Here is a 14,792-nt window from a genome sequence, read left to right on the forward strand (position 1 = left end):
AGGTTGACGTGATGATCAGGTATGGATACTCTACTGGACTAATGGGCCCATCCAGCCCCAGATTGGAATCAGTGCTATCCTTCCCACAGAGCGATTTTCCTGAGGAAGGGGAGCGAGTTCTGTCTGCCCCGGTTTGGATCCAGTTTCCCTTCCCACAGAGTGATTTTCCTGAGGAGGGGGAGCGAGTTCTGTCTGCCCCGGTTTGGATCCAGTTTCCCTTCCCACAGAGTGATTTTCCTGAGGAGGGGGAGCGAGTTCTGTCTGCCCCGGTTTGGATCCAGTTTCCCTTCCCACAGAGCGATTTTCCTGAGGAAAGGGAGCGAGTTCTGTCTGCCCCGGTTTGGATCCAGTTTCCCTTCCCACAGAGTGATTTTCCTGAGGAGGGGGAGCGAGTTCTGTCTGCCCCGGTTTGGATCCAGTTTCCCTTCCCATAGAGCGATTTTCCTGAGGAAAGGGAGCGAGTTCTGTCTGCCCCGGTTTGGATCCAGTTTCCCTTCCCACAGAGAGATTTTCCTGAGGAAGGGGAGCGAGTTCTGTCTGCCCCGGTTTGGATCCAGTTTCCCTTCCACTGGGTTTCCCCACCCACTGCTCGGGGAACAAGCCTCTCTATCATTGTATCCCAGCAGCACCTGACTCTTGACCATGGAGTTGGAAATGTGCGAGTCACCAAGCAGCTCTCTGATGCGACGAACAATTTCCCCACTTTGCACCGTTACTACAGTAATTAATTGGCTGCAAAACACTTTGGGACCTCCTGAAGTTGTGAAAGGCACTATATAAATGCAGGTTTGTTTACTCTTTTTTTACCTTGACTTCCCTGATCGGGTCATTGTACAGCTTGTGGCACTGTATGGGTGGCTGTGGCCCGAGGCGGCCCTTATTGTCATGACCATCTGTTTCCTTGGCCGCTCAGACAGGGGCTCCTCTGCATGCTGAATTGGATCAGCACTACAAGTGTTGACACTTCCAGAAATGTCCTGTGGCAGAACTTCCAGATATCTTTTTAAGGCTTCCTACTCCTGATGCAGTTTTAAACATTTAAATCCCGCAACAGCAAGCCCCCAGTTGGATGCAGGAATACTGCCAGGGGCCTGCCTACATTATTTAAATGAAGCTGACCATGAAAGTTTTCCCTGGTCAAGGCTGGTAGCACCAAATAGATAGGAGCTAGTGATTTTTGTAATAATGTACAAAGTACTGCGCCTAATCTAACTATAACCTTCTTTGTTAATAGTGTCAGTCCAACTGGTACTTATTATATACCTCAAACCTACCACCAAGCTCATGGTCTACAGGGCTGTAGTAATACCTGCCCTCCTGTATGGCTCAGAGACATGGACCATGTATAGCAGACATCTCAAAGTGCTGGAGAAATACCACCAACGCTGTCTCCGTAAGATCCTGCAAATCCCCTGGGAGGACAGACGCACCAACGTTAGCGTCCTCGACCAGGCCAACATCCTCAGCATCGAAGCACTGACCACACTTGATCAGCTCCGCTGGGCAGGCCACATTGTCCGCATGCCCCGACACGAGACTCCCAAAGCAAGCGCTCTACTCGGAACTCCTTCACGGCACACGAGCTCAAGGTGGGCAGAGGAAACGTTACAAGGGACACCCTCAAAGCCTCCCTGATAAAGTGCAACATCCCCACCGACACCTGGGAGTCCCTGGCCAAAGACCACCCTAAGTGGAGGAAGTGCATCCGGGAGGGTGCTGAGCACCTCGAGTCTCGTTGCCGAGAGCATGCAGAAACCAAGCGCAGGCAGCGGAAGGAGCGTGCGGCAAACCAGTCCCACCCTCCCCTTCCCTCAACCACTGTCTGTCCCACCTGTGACAGGGACTGTGGGTCCCGTATTGGACTGTTCAGTCACCTAAGGACTCATTCTTAGAGTGGAAGCAAGTCTTCCTCGATTCCGAGGGACCGCCTATGATGATTATTTCCCTGAAATAATGTTTAAAATCATGGAATGGTTCAAATAGAGTAAATAAAGAGAATCTGTTTCCAATGGCTGAAGGGTGTCGGACCAGAGGTCGCAGATTTAAGGTGATTGGCAGAAGAACCAAAGGCGATATGAGGGAAAACCATTTTTAAACAGCAGGTGGTTAGGATCTGGAATGCACAGCCTGAGAGGGTGGGGGAGGCAGACACATTAGTAGCCTTAAAAAGGCAATTGGATAAATACTTGGAGAGAAAATTGCAGGGGTATGAGGAAAGAGCGGGAGGGACTGGGACTGACTGGGTTGCTCTTCGAAAGAGCCGGCGCAGACTCGATGGGCCGAATGGCCTCCTTCTCTGATGTACTATTCTATGATTCTATGAAAGGAAAAAAATTGACTGTATCTTGGTTTTGGTACTAGTTCTTTAGCTCAATATTCCCATATTAAAATACAAATTCCGACTGATAACCTTTTTATTCTTTTTAGAGGACGGGTGCGCTTCTGAATGGCCCTTGTTACATGGATTATTTGCTGCTGTTGCTTCACCATTTGTGTTATGTCTGATTGTCTTCATCTACAGTAAGTATCGCAAATACCTGTATAAACCCTAACTGATTTAAAGCGGACATTTTAGAAGACTTTACAAAGTGGATACATTAAAGTGAAATGAGTAAATTCGTGCTCAATGCAAGGCGATGAAGACAAATTCCTAATTCCTGCCCTCTGCTGTTAAAATGCTGCACCACACACTCTTCTCTCATCAAAGAGAGCAGGCAGGAGGCCTGCTCCCCGGCCTCTGCCACTCTGAAGCCAATTGTAGTATCCTTAGTGCCATTTGTAATGTATTTGCTTCATGGGTTCTTTGCTTAAGAATTCATAGCTACACATTGCTAGTAAGAACAAGTTAGTTTGTTAACAAATGTTTGACAATCACACGACACATTCAGTTCACTCCCCAGGCTCACAACTGCATACCTCATCATAGATGGCCGAAACCCAACTGACTGCAGTTTTATTGAGTCTTGTGAACATCACGTGACTAGCTAAGCCACTCACAATGCAACAAGCTCCACATACAACTATTTTTGGTAGAATCTATAAATCAAATGCCCCCTGATTGAAGGGGGGGGGCATTAAAACCGACAAACTTAAAGAAATTAGACTTTGAACAGTAAACTTAAATCAAATTAAAATTTGACAACAAGCTCTACAACTATTTTGTAGGAAATGATTAAATCAAGTGCCCCCTGACTCAAAAACACTTTTTTTTAGGGCACTGAAACACAAATTATACAAGTGCCCCCTGGCTAAAAGGAAGGGGGCACTAAAACCGGCAAATTAAACAAATTAACATTTAAACATAAAATTAAATTAAAATTTGGTTGCCGGGGTGATGATGCACTCCAGTCCCTCTGGTGCCCACCTCCCGCGGAAGGCCACGAGCGTACCGGTGGACACCGCATGTTCCATCTCCAAGGACACCCTGGCTCGGATGTAACCGCGGAAGAGAAGCAGGCAGTCGGGCTAAGCGGCCCCCTCGACCGCCCCCTGCCTAGGCCGACTGATGGCCCCCTTGGCCGTGCCCAGGAGCAGTCCTACGAGGAGGCCTTCCAACCTGCCCGCTCCCCTCCGCACAGGGTACCCAAAGATCAGGAGTGTGGGACTGAAGTGCAACCAGAATTTGAGGAGCAGCCCCTTCAAATATTGGAACAGGGACTGCAACCTCACACACTGAACATACATGTGGAACACGGACTCCTCCAGACCGCAGAAATTGCAGGCGGCCTGGGAGCCCGTGAACCGACTTAACAACTTATTGCACGGGACTGCTCCGTGCAACACTCTCCAGGCCAAGTCCCCAATAAATACAGGGAGGACTCCCGCGTAGAGTACACCCCATTGGGGACACCCGCCTCCTCCGGACGGCAAGGTGGTGCACCATGGTGTGTCCGGACGGCAGTTGAGGATGGCAAAGTGGAGAGTGTGCAGGAGCAGCCCGTACAGGAAACCCTGTGAGCATTACATCATCCTAGCTGAGATCAGATATCTCGGCATAGACCAGAGATTGAGCTTTCCACTTTACCTCGTGTGTGTGGCTCAGTACTACACTAGACAGTGGATTTACCCATTAAGCAATTGTGGTGCTACTTGTAGTTATTGTGAATGAATCTTTTCCAAATGTTCCTTTTATTAGTGTGGAAAAATCATGTTTATTCTTAACTTTATTTGAGCATTTAATTATATTTCTCTTTCTCTGTCTTGAATATAATTTTACTTTTGGCAGGCAGTAGCCAGAGAACTGTAGAAGTCTACAACACAGATGCCTCCTCTTAGCTCGAGGTGTCCAGAACTAATCCCACTGCTCAGTTTTCTCCCCATAACCCTGTATCTTCTCCACTTTTCTCTTAAAACTGTCCCCTCTGACAAAGCATTCCATGCTCCAACTGCTCTCTGAATAAAATATTTCTCCTACCCTCTCTCCTTATCCTCTTCACAACAATTGTAAATTGATGAGGCACGGGTTATGGGGAGTGGGCAGGGAAGTGGAGTTGAGACCAAGATCAGATCAGCCATGATTGTATTGAATGGCGGAGCAGGCTCGAGGGGCCAAATGGCCAACTCCTGCTCCTATTTCTTATGTTCTTATGTTCTTATTGTTGTGTATCTGTAAAGCACGCACTCCCATGTTCCGCCACCAGGGAGCTCATCCCCTGAAGTTCCAAGGGATCCCAACATCCCTTGGGAGCACTGTATATAAGCCGGCCCGTAAAGCTTGTTCCTCATTCTGGAGTGTCTTATTAAAGACTGAGGTCACTGTTACTTTAAACTCCCAGTGTGCAGCCTCATCTGTGTTAGGAACACAATAACTGGCGACGAGAATACGAATCCAACGCAAAGATGGTAGCAAACTGTGGACATCCTGCAGAACTTCTCAGTGTGTGAGGACTGGGAAGCCTATGTCGAATGGCTAGACCAGTACTTTGTAGCCAACGAGCTGGAAGGAGAAGGAAGCACTGCAAAAAGGAGAGCGGTCCTCCACACAGTCTGCGGGCACTGACCTACAGCCTCATGAAAAATCTTCTGGCTCCGGTGAAACCCACTGGTAAGTCGTATGAGGAGCTGTGTACACTGGTACGGGAGCATCTTAACCCGAGGGAGAGCGTGTTGATGGCCAGGTATCGGTTCTACACGTGCCAGCGATATGAAGGTCAGGAAGTGGCGAGCTACATTGCCGAGCTAAGGTGACTTGCAGGACAATGTGAGTTTGATGGCTACCTGGAGCAAATGCTCAGAGACTTTTTTTGTACTGGGCATTGGCTGCAAGACCATCCTACGAAAGCTTTTGACTGTAGAGACACCGACCCTCAGTAAGGCCATTGCGATAGCACAGGCGTTTATGTCCACCAGTGATAACAACAAACAAATCTCTCAGCACACAAGTGCTAGCAATGTTCATAAATTAACTGGAACTGTGTTTGCGAGCAGAAATGTATAGGGCAGAAACTACGAGTCTGCAACTGCCAGCAAGCCTCAGGTGACCCAGATGACTCAGAGTCCCCAACAAAGGATGAATGCAAGGCAATTCACACCTTGTTGGCGTTGTGGAGGCTTCCATTCAGCCTATTCATGCCGCTTCAAAGGGTATGTTTTCAAGAGCTGTGGAACAATGGGGCATCTCAAACGAGCTTGCAAACGAGCTGTTAGCTCTGCAAAACCTGCTAACCACCACGTGGCAGAGGAAGATTGGCCCATGGTGGATCAAAGCAATTTCGAGCCTCAGAGAGAGGAGGCAGATACTGAGATACACGGGGTGCGCACATTTGTGACGAAATGTCCACCTATAATGCTAAACGTAAAATTGAATGGCTTACCCATAGCCATGGAACTGGACCCTGGTGCTAGCCAATCTATCACGAGTAAAAAGATGTTTGAGAGACGGTGGTGCAACAAGGCATTCAAATGTATAAGATTCTGACTTGACTGGATAGGTTAGATGTGGGAAGAATGTTCCCGAAGTTGGGGAAGTCCAGAACCAGGGGACAAAGTCTTAGGATAAGGGGTAAGCCATTTAGGACTGAGATGAGGAGAAACTTCTTCACTCAGAGAGTTGTTAATCTGTGGAATTCCCTGCCGCAGAGAGTTGATGCCAGTTCATTGGATATATTCAAGAGGGAGTTAGATGTGGCCCTTATGGCTAAGGGGATCAAGGGGTATGGAGAGAAAGCAGGAAAAGGGTACTGAGGGAATGATCAGCCATGATCTTATTGAATGGCGATGCAGGCTCGAAGGGCCGAATGGCCTACTCCTGCACCTATTTTCTATGTTTCTATGAGCCAGAGGACTTTTGAAAAGCTGTGGGACACCAAGGCCGTGAAACCCAAGCTGAGTCCAGTAAATGCAAAATTGCGTACCTACACCAAAGAGCTCATACCAGTGATTGGCAGAGCAGCAGTCAAGGTGTCGTACGATGGGGCGGTTCATGATCTATCGCTGTGGATCGTTCCAGGCAATGGTCCAACGCTGTTCGGCAGGAATTGGCTCGAAAAAATGAAGTGGAACTGGAACGCTATTAAAGCTTTGTCATTGGTGGATGACGCTTCGTGTGCTCAAGTGCTGAGCAAATTTCCCTCGCTGTTTGAACCGGGCATCAGCAACTTCACGGGAGCCAAGGTGCAGATCCACCTGGACTCGGATGCAAGACCCGTCCATTACAAAGCCCGGACGGTCCTGTACATGATGAGAGAGAAGGTCGAAATTGAACTGGACAGACTCTAACGTGAAGGGGTCATTTCACCGGTTGAATTTAATGAATGGGCCAGTCCCATTGTTCCTGTGCTGAAGAGTGATGGCACTGTCAGGATTTGTGGAGACTACAAGGTTACGATCAACCGAGTTTCGAAACAGGATCAGTACCCATTACCAAAGGCTAATGACCTGTTTGCAACGCTAGCCGGGGGAAGTCATTCACCAAATTGGATCTGATGTCAGCCTATATGACACAGGAGCTTGTCGAATCGTCGAAGAAACTTACGTGCATCAATACGCATAAAGGGCTGTTCATTTACAACAGGTGTCCTTTGGGAATTCGCTCTGCTGCAGCCATATTTCAGAGAAACACGGAGAGTTTACTGAAGTCCATCCCCAGAACCATGGTGTTCCAAGACGACATTCTAGTCACAGGTCGTGACACTGCCAAACACCTACACAACCTGGAAGAGGTTCTACATCATCTGGACAAAGTGGGGCTCAGGATGAAACGTTCAAAGTGAGTCTTTATGGCACTGGAAGTCGAATTCCTAGGAAGGAAGATTGCTGCAGACAGCATCAGGCCTATGGACTCAAAAACAGAGGTCATCAAAAATGCACCCAGACCCCAGAATGTGACGGAGCTGCGTTCGTTCCTTGGTCTTCTCAACTACTTTGGTAATTTCTTACCTAAAATGAGCACATTATTAGAGCCACTGCACATGCTGCTAAGAAAAGGCGACAATTGGGTTTGGGGGTATCGCAAGACAGGGCCTTCGAGAAGGCTAGAAATCTGTTTTGTTCCAGCAAATTGCTGGTACATTATGACCCGTGCAAGCGTTTAGTATTGGCCTGTGACGCTTCACCACATGGGGTTGGTTGCATGCTCCAACAATCCAATGAACCAGGCAAACTACAACCCGTTGTGTACCCATTGAGAAGCATGTCTAAAACGGAAAGAGCCCACGGCATGGTAGAGAAGGAAGCTTTAGCCTGCGTATATGGGGTTAAAAAGATACACCAGTATCTGTTAGGGCTTCATTTCGAGCTTGAAACGATCACAAGCTGCTCATATCTTTGTTTTCAGAGCATAGAGGTATCAATACCAACGCGTCGTCCCACATCCAGAGGTGGCGCTGACATTATCTGCCTATGATTATGCCATTCATCATGGATCTGGCACCGAGAATTGTGCCGGTGCTTTGAGCCATTTACCATTGCCCACGCCGGGGGTGGAAACGCCACAGCTCGCAGACCTACTTAGGAGAGTTTGGCAGCAGTGTGGGAACCGCCAGAAAAACCACCGGGGAGAATTTTGCGAGCGGCAGCCATTCGACGACAAATTGGCGGCCATTCGACACCGCCGGCGGTAACAGGCCTTACCGGGAGGCTGAATTTCGGCTCTCTCGTGTTTTGTGTGTATGGAGGTCTCGTATTTTTTAATTCACCAGCAAGACCATCCTTTGTTGCCCATCCCTATTTACCACTGAGAAGGTGCTGGTGAGCCGCCGCCTTGACAACTGAGTGTGTCGCTGGGCCATTTCAGAGGTCAGTTAAGAGTCAAACACATTGCTGTGAGTCTGGAGTCACATATAGGCCAGACCGGGTAAGGGCAGCAGATTTCCTTCTCTGAAGGACATTAGTGAAGCAGATGGGTTTTGGTTGCATGGAGTTGTTGCGTTTTGATGATAGGCTGGTCTTCTGCTGTATGGAGGGGTTGCATTTTGTTGAAATGGAGGCCTTGTATTTTGTTTTGTAAGAGAATGTAAGAAATATCAGTGAATATAAGGAAAGATGTGAGGAATGTAAGGAATGAAAGACAATATAAGGTATGTAAAATCATGTAAGAGAATGTAAAATAATTGAAGGGAATGAGAGGAATTTGAGACTGTGTACTTGAAGAGAATGTGAGGAATATAAGGACTGTAACAGGATATAAGGAATATATGGGTATGAGAGAATGTAGGTTAGCAATGTAAAGCATTGTTAGAACATAAGAACATAAGAAATAGGAGCAGGGGTAGGCCACAGATTTACAACCCTCCTCATCTCAGTTTTAAATGGGCGGCCCCTTATTCTGGAATTCTCTGCCCCAGAGAGCTGTGGAGGCTGGGTCATTGAATATTTTTAAGGTGGAGATAGACAGTTTATTGAACTACAAGGGAGACAAGTGTTATGGGGAGCAGAGCTGAGCCCAAGATCAGATCAGCCATGATCTTATTGATTGGCGGAGCAGGCTCGAGGGGCCAAATGGCCGACTCCTGCTGTTAAGTCCTGACTCTCATGTACTGACTTACACAAGACACCTGCTGAAGTCAGGGTCACTCAGGACCTGCACCTTTAATTCCAGCTCTCCAGTGCTGCACTTGCCTGAGACCTCCCTTCATATACCTCAGTGGGACAGGTATGGAGTGTCTCCTGCAAGTGCACCCCTGGTGGTAAGGTATGCTTCTTGTTACAGGTCATATCCAGTTATAGTCATGTATAGCATGGTGAGATACAGTTATATACAGTAATGTGAGATACATGACATTACCCTCCCCCAAGTCTTATTGCCTTTATAGATTCAGTCTCTCAGGTGGTCTGCGCTCTCACGTGGAGCGTCTTAGTTGTGGTTCAGTTGTTTGCCTTGGTGCCTGTTTTTCATTCAGTGTGATTGCTGGTATCTCGCCTGGGCTGTCTGTTTCGTTCAGTGTGATTGCTGATATCTCGCCTGGGCTGTCTGTTGAGACTGCCCTTTCCTCAGGTTGTTCCACCTGTCTGTCCACCAGGTGTGGTGTGAGTTCCACATTGTAGTCTGCCTCTGGTTCTTCAGTGTTATCAGTGAATCTACTTTTTACTTGGTCTACAGGCCTCCGGCAGGTTCGACCATTGTCCATTTGTACAACCAGTAGCCTGTTTCCTTTCTTGTCTGTTACTGTCCCTGCAAGCCATTTGGGACCCCAGCCATAGTTTAGCACAAACACTTTGTCCCCTATCTCATTCCACCTCCCCCTCGAATTTCGGTCATGTTACTCAGTTAGCTTTTGACGCTTAGCCTCAACAATTTCATGCATGTCTGGGAGGATTAACAAGAGTCTGGTCTTTAAGGTTCGTTTCATCAATAGTTGCGCGGGGGAACCCCAGTCAACGAATGCGGACGAGATCTGTATGCCAGCAGCAGTCGTGACAGGCGGCTCTGCAGTGTGGGACCTTGGATTCTGAGCATGCCTTGTTTAATGATTTGCACTGCTCGCTCTGCCTGGCCATTGGAGGCCGGCTTGAAAGGTGCCGCCTTAACGTGATTTATACCGTGGTCAACTATAAAATCGTGAAATTCTGCGCTGGTGAAGCACGGACCATTATCACTGACCAATATGTCAGGAATGCCGTGCATTGCAAACATGGTTCTAAGGCTCTCCACAGTGGTGGAGGTGGTGCTCGAGTTTAAAATGGTGCACTCGATCCATTTTGAAAATGCATCAACAACTACGAGGAACATATTGCCCATGAATGGGCCCGCATAGTCTACATGCACCCGCGACCACGGTTTGGTGGGCCAGGACCAGGGGCTCAGGGGGGCCTCCCTGGGGGCATTACTGAGTTGGGCACAAATGGTGCACCGACGGACGCAGAGCTCCAAGTCCGCATCAATGCCAGGCCACCAGACATGAGATCTGGCAATGGCCTTCATAAAGACGATCCCCGGGTGCTCGCGATGGACCTCCCGGACAAACACCTCCCTGCCTCGTAAGGGCATAACTACTCGGCTGCCCCACATCAGGCAGTCTGCCTGTAGTGAGAGTTCATGCATGAACCTCTGTCCAGTCACCGGTTAAAACGCATCTTTTAACTAGAGATATCGTGGGGTCGCTGGTCGTCCAGGCTCTGATTTGGCGAGCCGTCATGGGCGAACCTGTGGATTCAAAGGCATTGATTGCCATGACCATCTCAGAGTCCTGTTCGTCGGACCCTTCTGTGGTCACCAGGGGTAGCCTGCTAAGTGCGTCGGCACAGTTGTCTGTGCCTTATCGTGTAGTCGTAAGCCGCCAGCATGAGTGTCCACCGCTGAATGCGCGCCGAGGTGTTGGCGTTGATTGCCTTGCACTCGGATAGCAGGGACGTGAGGGATTTGTGGTCAGTTTCTAACGCTAACTTGGCCCCGAAAAGGTATTGGTGCATCTTTTTGACACCGTACACGCATGCGAGCGCCTCCTTCTCAACCATACCGTACCCGCGCTCCGCCCACGAAATTGACCTGGAGGCATAAGCAACGGGCTGCAATTTACCTGCATCATTAACGTGCTGTAAAACGCATCCGACCCCGTACACTGATGCATCACACGTAAGGACTAACTTTTTACCTGGGTCAAAAAAGGCTAAAACACTCATGGAACATAGAAGGTTGAGTGCCTTATTGAAGGCGCGTTCTTGGGCGTCCCCCCAAAACCAATTGCACCCCTTTCTGAGTAGCACGTGGAGAGGCTCCAGCAGCGTGCTCAAGTTCTGCATAAAGTTCCCAAAGTAATTGAGTAGCCCGAGAAAGGCGCGCAGTTCCGAGACATTCCGGGGCCTGGGTGCCAGGCGAATCGCTTCTGTTTTGGATTCGGTTGGGCGGATTCCATCAGCGACAATCCTTCTGCCCAAAAATTCAACCTTGGGCGCGAGAAACAGACACTTGGATTTCTTAACTCTTAGGCCTATCCGATCCAATCGACTTAGTACTTCCTCAAGATTGCGGAGATGAGAGTCGGTGTCCCTGCCCGTGATGAGTATGTCATCTTGAAATACAACTGTCCCCGGGATGGACTTGAGCAGACTTTCCATCTCTCCATGTTGCGCTGGAATATAGCAGCTGCCGACCTGATGCCGAATGGGCATCGATTGTACACAAACAGGCCTCGATGTGTGTTGATGGTGGTGAGTAGCTTAGACTCTTCGGTCAGTTCTTGCGTCATATACGCAGATGTGAGGTCACGTTTCGAGAAAAGTTTTCCTCCAGCCAACGTGGCAATAGGTCCTCCGCTCTGGGCAGCGGGTATTGGTCCTGTAGGGAGACTCTGTTTATGGTAGACTTGTAATCCCCACAGATTCGCACGGATCCATCAGGCTTCATGACGGGGACGATGGGACTTGCCCAGTCGCTGAATTCCACGGGAGAAATTATGCCTTCCCGCAGAAGCCGGTCCAGTTCGTTTTCAATCTTTTCCCTCATCACATAAGGCACAGCTCTAGCCTTGTGATGGACTGGTCTGGCATTCTGTGTGATGTAGATTCTAACTTTAGCCCCTTTGAAGGTGCCCACACCTGGTTGAAAGAGATGTTCAAAATGGCTTAGAACTGTTGAACAGGAGGTCCGTTCCTCTGACGACATGGCGTGAACATCATCCCATTTCCAATTAAGTTCTGCCAGCCAGCTTCTCCCCAACAGGGCTGGGAGATCCCCGGGGACAATCCACAGGGAAAGTCAGTGCGCCATCCCTTTGTGTGTGACTGAGAGCATGTCGCTGCCAAGGACTGGGATGATTTCTTTAGTATAGGTCCTTAGTTTGGTGTCGATCTTTGTGAGTTTTGGTCTGTTGCTTTTGTGCGGCCACAGCTGTTCAAATTGTTGAACGCTCATGAGGGATTGACTGGCCCCCGTGTCCAGTTCCATGTTGACAGGTATTCTGTTGAGTAGAACCCTCACCATAATTGGAGGAGTCTTGGTGTAAGAACAGTGGCCATTGATCGTGTTAACCCGCTGTACCTCGGCATCCCGTGCACTGTTCCAATCGTCTTCTGGTCCGCTTTCCGACCCTTCCGATTCGTATACCAGCCGAGCTGCTGTTTTTCTGCACATGTGAGCCAGATGCCCTGTGTAGTTGCAGTTTCTGCAAACGGCATGCTGAAATTGACACACCCTGGTTGAGTGCCTTCCCCCACATCTCCAACACAGACCGTTTCCATTGTTTCCGAAGGATGAGCTGCGTCTGGCTGATCTCCCTTGAGCTTCTCTCAATCTGTTGTTGATTGCTCGCATTGTGGGTTGATGAGATGTGATTGGCCGTTCATGTGGCCCTTGATTTTGATGGCTTCTGGCGTCACTGTCTGCTGTTGAAGGCCTTCTCTCCTGCCTTTGTCTGTGTGTGGGGGTAGTGGTTTGTTTTACAATGTGAACACCTTGTTCCGATGCCTCATTGGTTGTTGTACCCGAAGTATAGATCAGCCTCGTTTCTTCTTCGGCTGCCAAGAATGTCTGTGCAACCAGTGCTGCTGCCTCGAGAGTCAAGTTCGTAGGCTCTATAAGCTTTCGGAATATGCCTGCGTGGCCTATTCCTTCAATAAAAAAGTCTCTCAGTACTTCTCTCCTTAGTTCATCGGGGAACTCACATGTACTAGCCAGCCTCCGAAGTTCCGCCACGAAGTCGGGTATGCTTTGGCCCACACAGCGTCTGTAGTTGTAGAACCTGTGTCTGGCCATGTGTAGGCTGCTCGCTGGCTTCAGGTGGTCTCTCACCAGTGTGCTCAACTCCTCAAACGACTTGCTTGCTGGTTTCTTGGGTGCCAGCAGGTCTTTCATTAAAGCGTATAGAAACATAGAAAATAGGTGCAGGAGTAGGCCATTCGGCCCTTCTAGCCTGCACCGCCATTCAATGAGTTCATGGCTGAACATGCAACTTCAGTACCCCATTCCTGCTTTCTCGCCATACCCCTTGATCCCCCGAGTAGTAAGGACTTCATCTAACTCCTTTTTGAATATATTTAGTGAGTGGCCCCCCTCCTGCTGAGCTGCCAGATTGGTGCGGGCCGGAGTCAGCACCAGCAGGGGGAAGGACCGCTGTGTGGAGGCTGGTCTGTCCCCGACAGCAGGTATGAAGACATGAAAGAAAATGTTAGTGAACATCTTAAAAACATTCTTTTTTTACAGCGACTTACCTGGATGAGGTCCCCTGAAGCTGTTCCAGTAGTTTTTTTTGATAATATTTTTTACCCCCCCACCCCCCCGGGCCCGATTCAGTCCTCGGCGGCACTTGGGCAGCAAGCTCATTTACCGCCGAGATTGCGAGCTCCTGCCCGCTGCCTCTGATTCTATGGCCCCGGTTTTCATGAGCTGCAAGGCCTGCCCATTTGCCATCCAAAGGACCGCCGATGGTTGCAGAGAGACCGGGCAGTACTTTGCCTGAAAGATTCCTTTAAAAGAGATGACGGCACCGCCTGGCAGCAAAATAATGGCTTAAGCATCAATCTGGGTGGCAGCGGGCCCTGAGAATTACAAAAACATTACCAAAAAAATCCACCGGAACACCTTCAGGGGACCTCATCCAGGTATGTCACTGTAAAAAAAAAAAGAATGTTTTTAAGATGTTCACTAACATTTTCTTTCATGTCTTCATACCTGCCGTCGGGGACAGACCAGCCTCCACACAGCGGTCCTTCTCCCTGCTGGTGCTGACTCCGGCCCGCACCAATCTGGCAGCTCAGCGGGAGGGGGGCCACTTACGCTGCTTGGCCGCCAGAGGACGTCAGCAGGCGGTTCCCAGCAGTACTCTCCTCCTGCCCGCTCCAGCCCAAGTGAAAACTGGGAGTGAGAGAGGAAAACGGCAACAATACTCGACAGCAGTGGGCCATAAGGCCACCAATATCAGGGCCTGTGATTCTAAGACATTTAAACCATATGAAACCTGTTGGTTCCAGTGCTGTTGGGAATGTCATTCATGGAATGTGACTGACCAGAATGGAATAAGGTAAATGACAACATAAGAAATAGGAGCAGGAGTATGTCGGCCATACGGCCCCTCGAGCCTGCTCCGTCATTCAATAAGATAATGGCTGATCTTCAACCTCAACTCCACTCTCCTGCCCTATCCCCATATCCCGCGATTCCCCTAGTGCCCAAAAACCTATTGATCTCGCTCTTGAATATACTTAATGACCTTGTTCACCTTTCGAGGTGGAGTCCCTTCTGGAGGTTTTACCTGTGGTTATTTCACTTCCTTCCAGATTTTACCTGGTTTGCTGGATGGGAGAGGCTAATGGTTCTATTTCTCAATATTACCGACTTACTGCTGAAGTGTAGCGCCAGTATTCTCACGTTTTACAGATGCAGTAACCTGGCCAGTCAACATAACAGTGCTTTTATTGTA

At 49.0% G+C, this 14,792-nt stretch overlaps 1 protein-coding gene across 1 annotated transcript in view; it reads left to right on the plus strand.

The window, feature by feature from the left end:
- The window catches only part of LOC139230605 (uncharacterized), a 92,501-nt gene that overhangs the window by 65,232 nt on the left and 12,477 nt on the right, over positions 1–14,792 (plus strand). The window contains exon 5 of the mRNA XM_070862424.1: positions 2,428–2,520. Within this exon, the coding sequence (XP_070718525.1) occupies positions 2,428–2,520 (93 nt within the window). The remainder of the gene's footprint in view (positions 1–2,427; positions 2,521–14,792) is intronic.

This window comes from Pristiophorus japonicus, chromosome 19 (genome assembly GCF_044704955.1).
Source record: "Pristiophorus japonicus isolate sPriJap1 chromosome 19, sPriJap1.hap1, whole genome shotgun sequence".
In the NCBI taxonomy this organism is placed as follows: Eukaryota; Metazoa; Chordata; class Chondrichthyes; family Pristiophoridae; genus Pristiophorus; species Pristiophorus japonicus.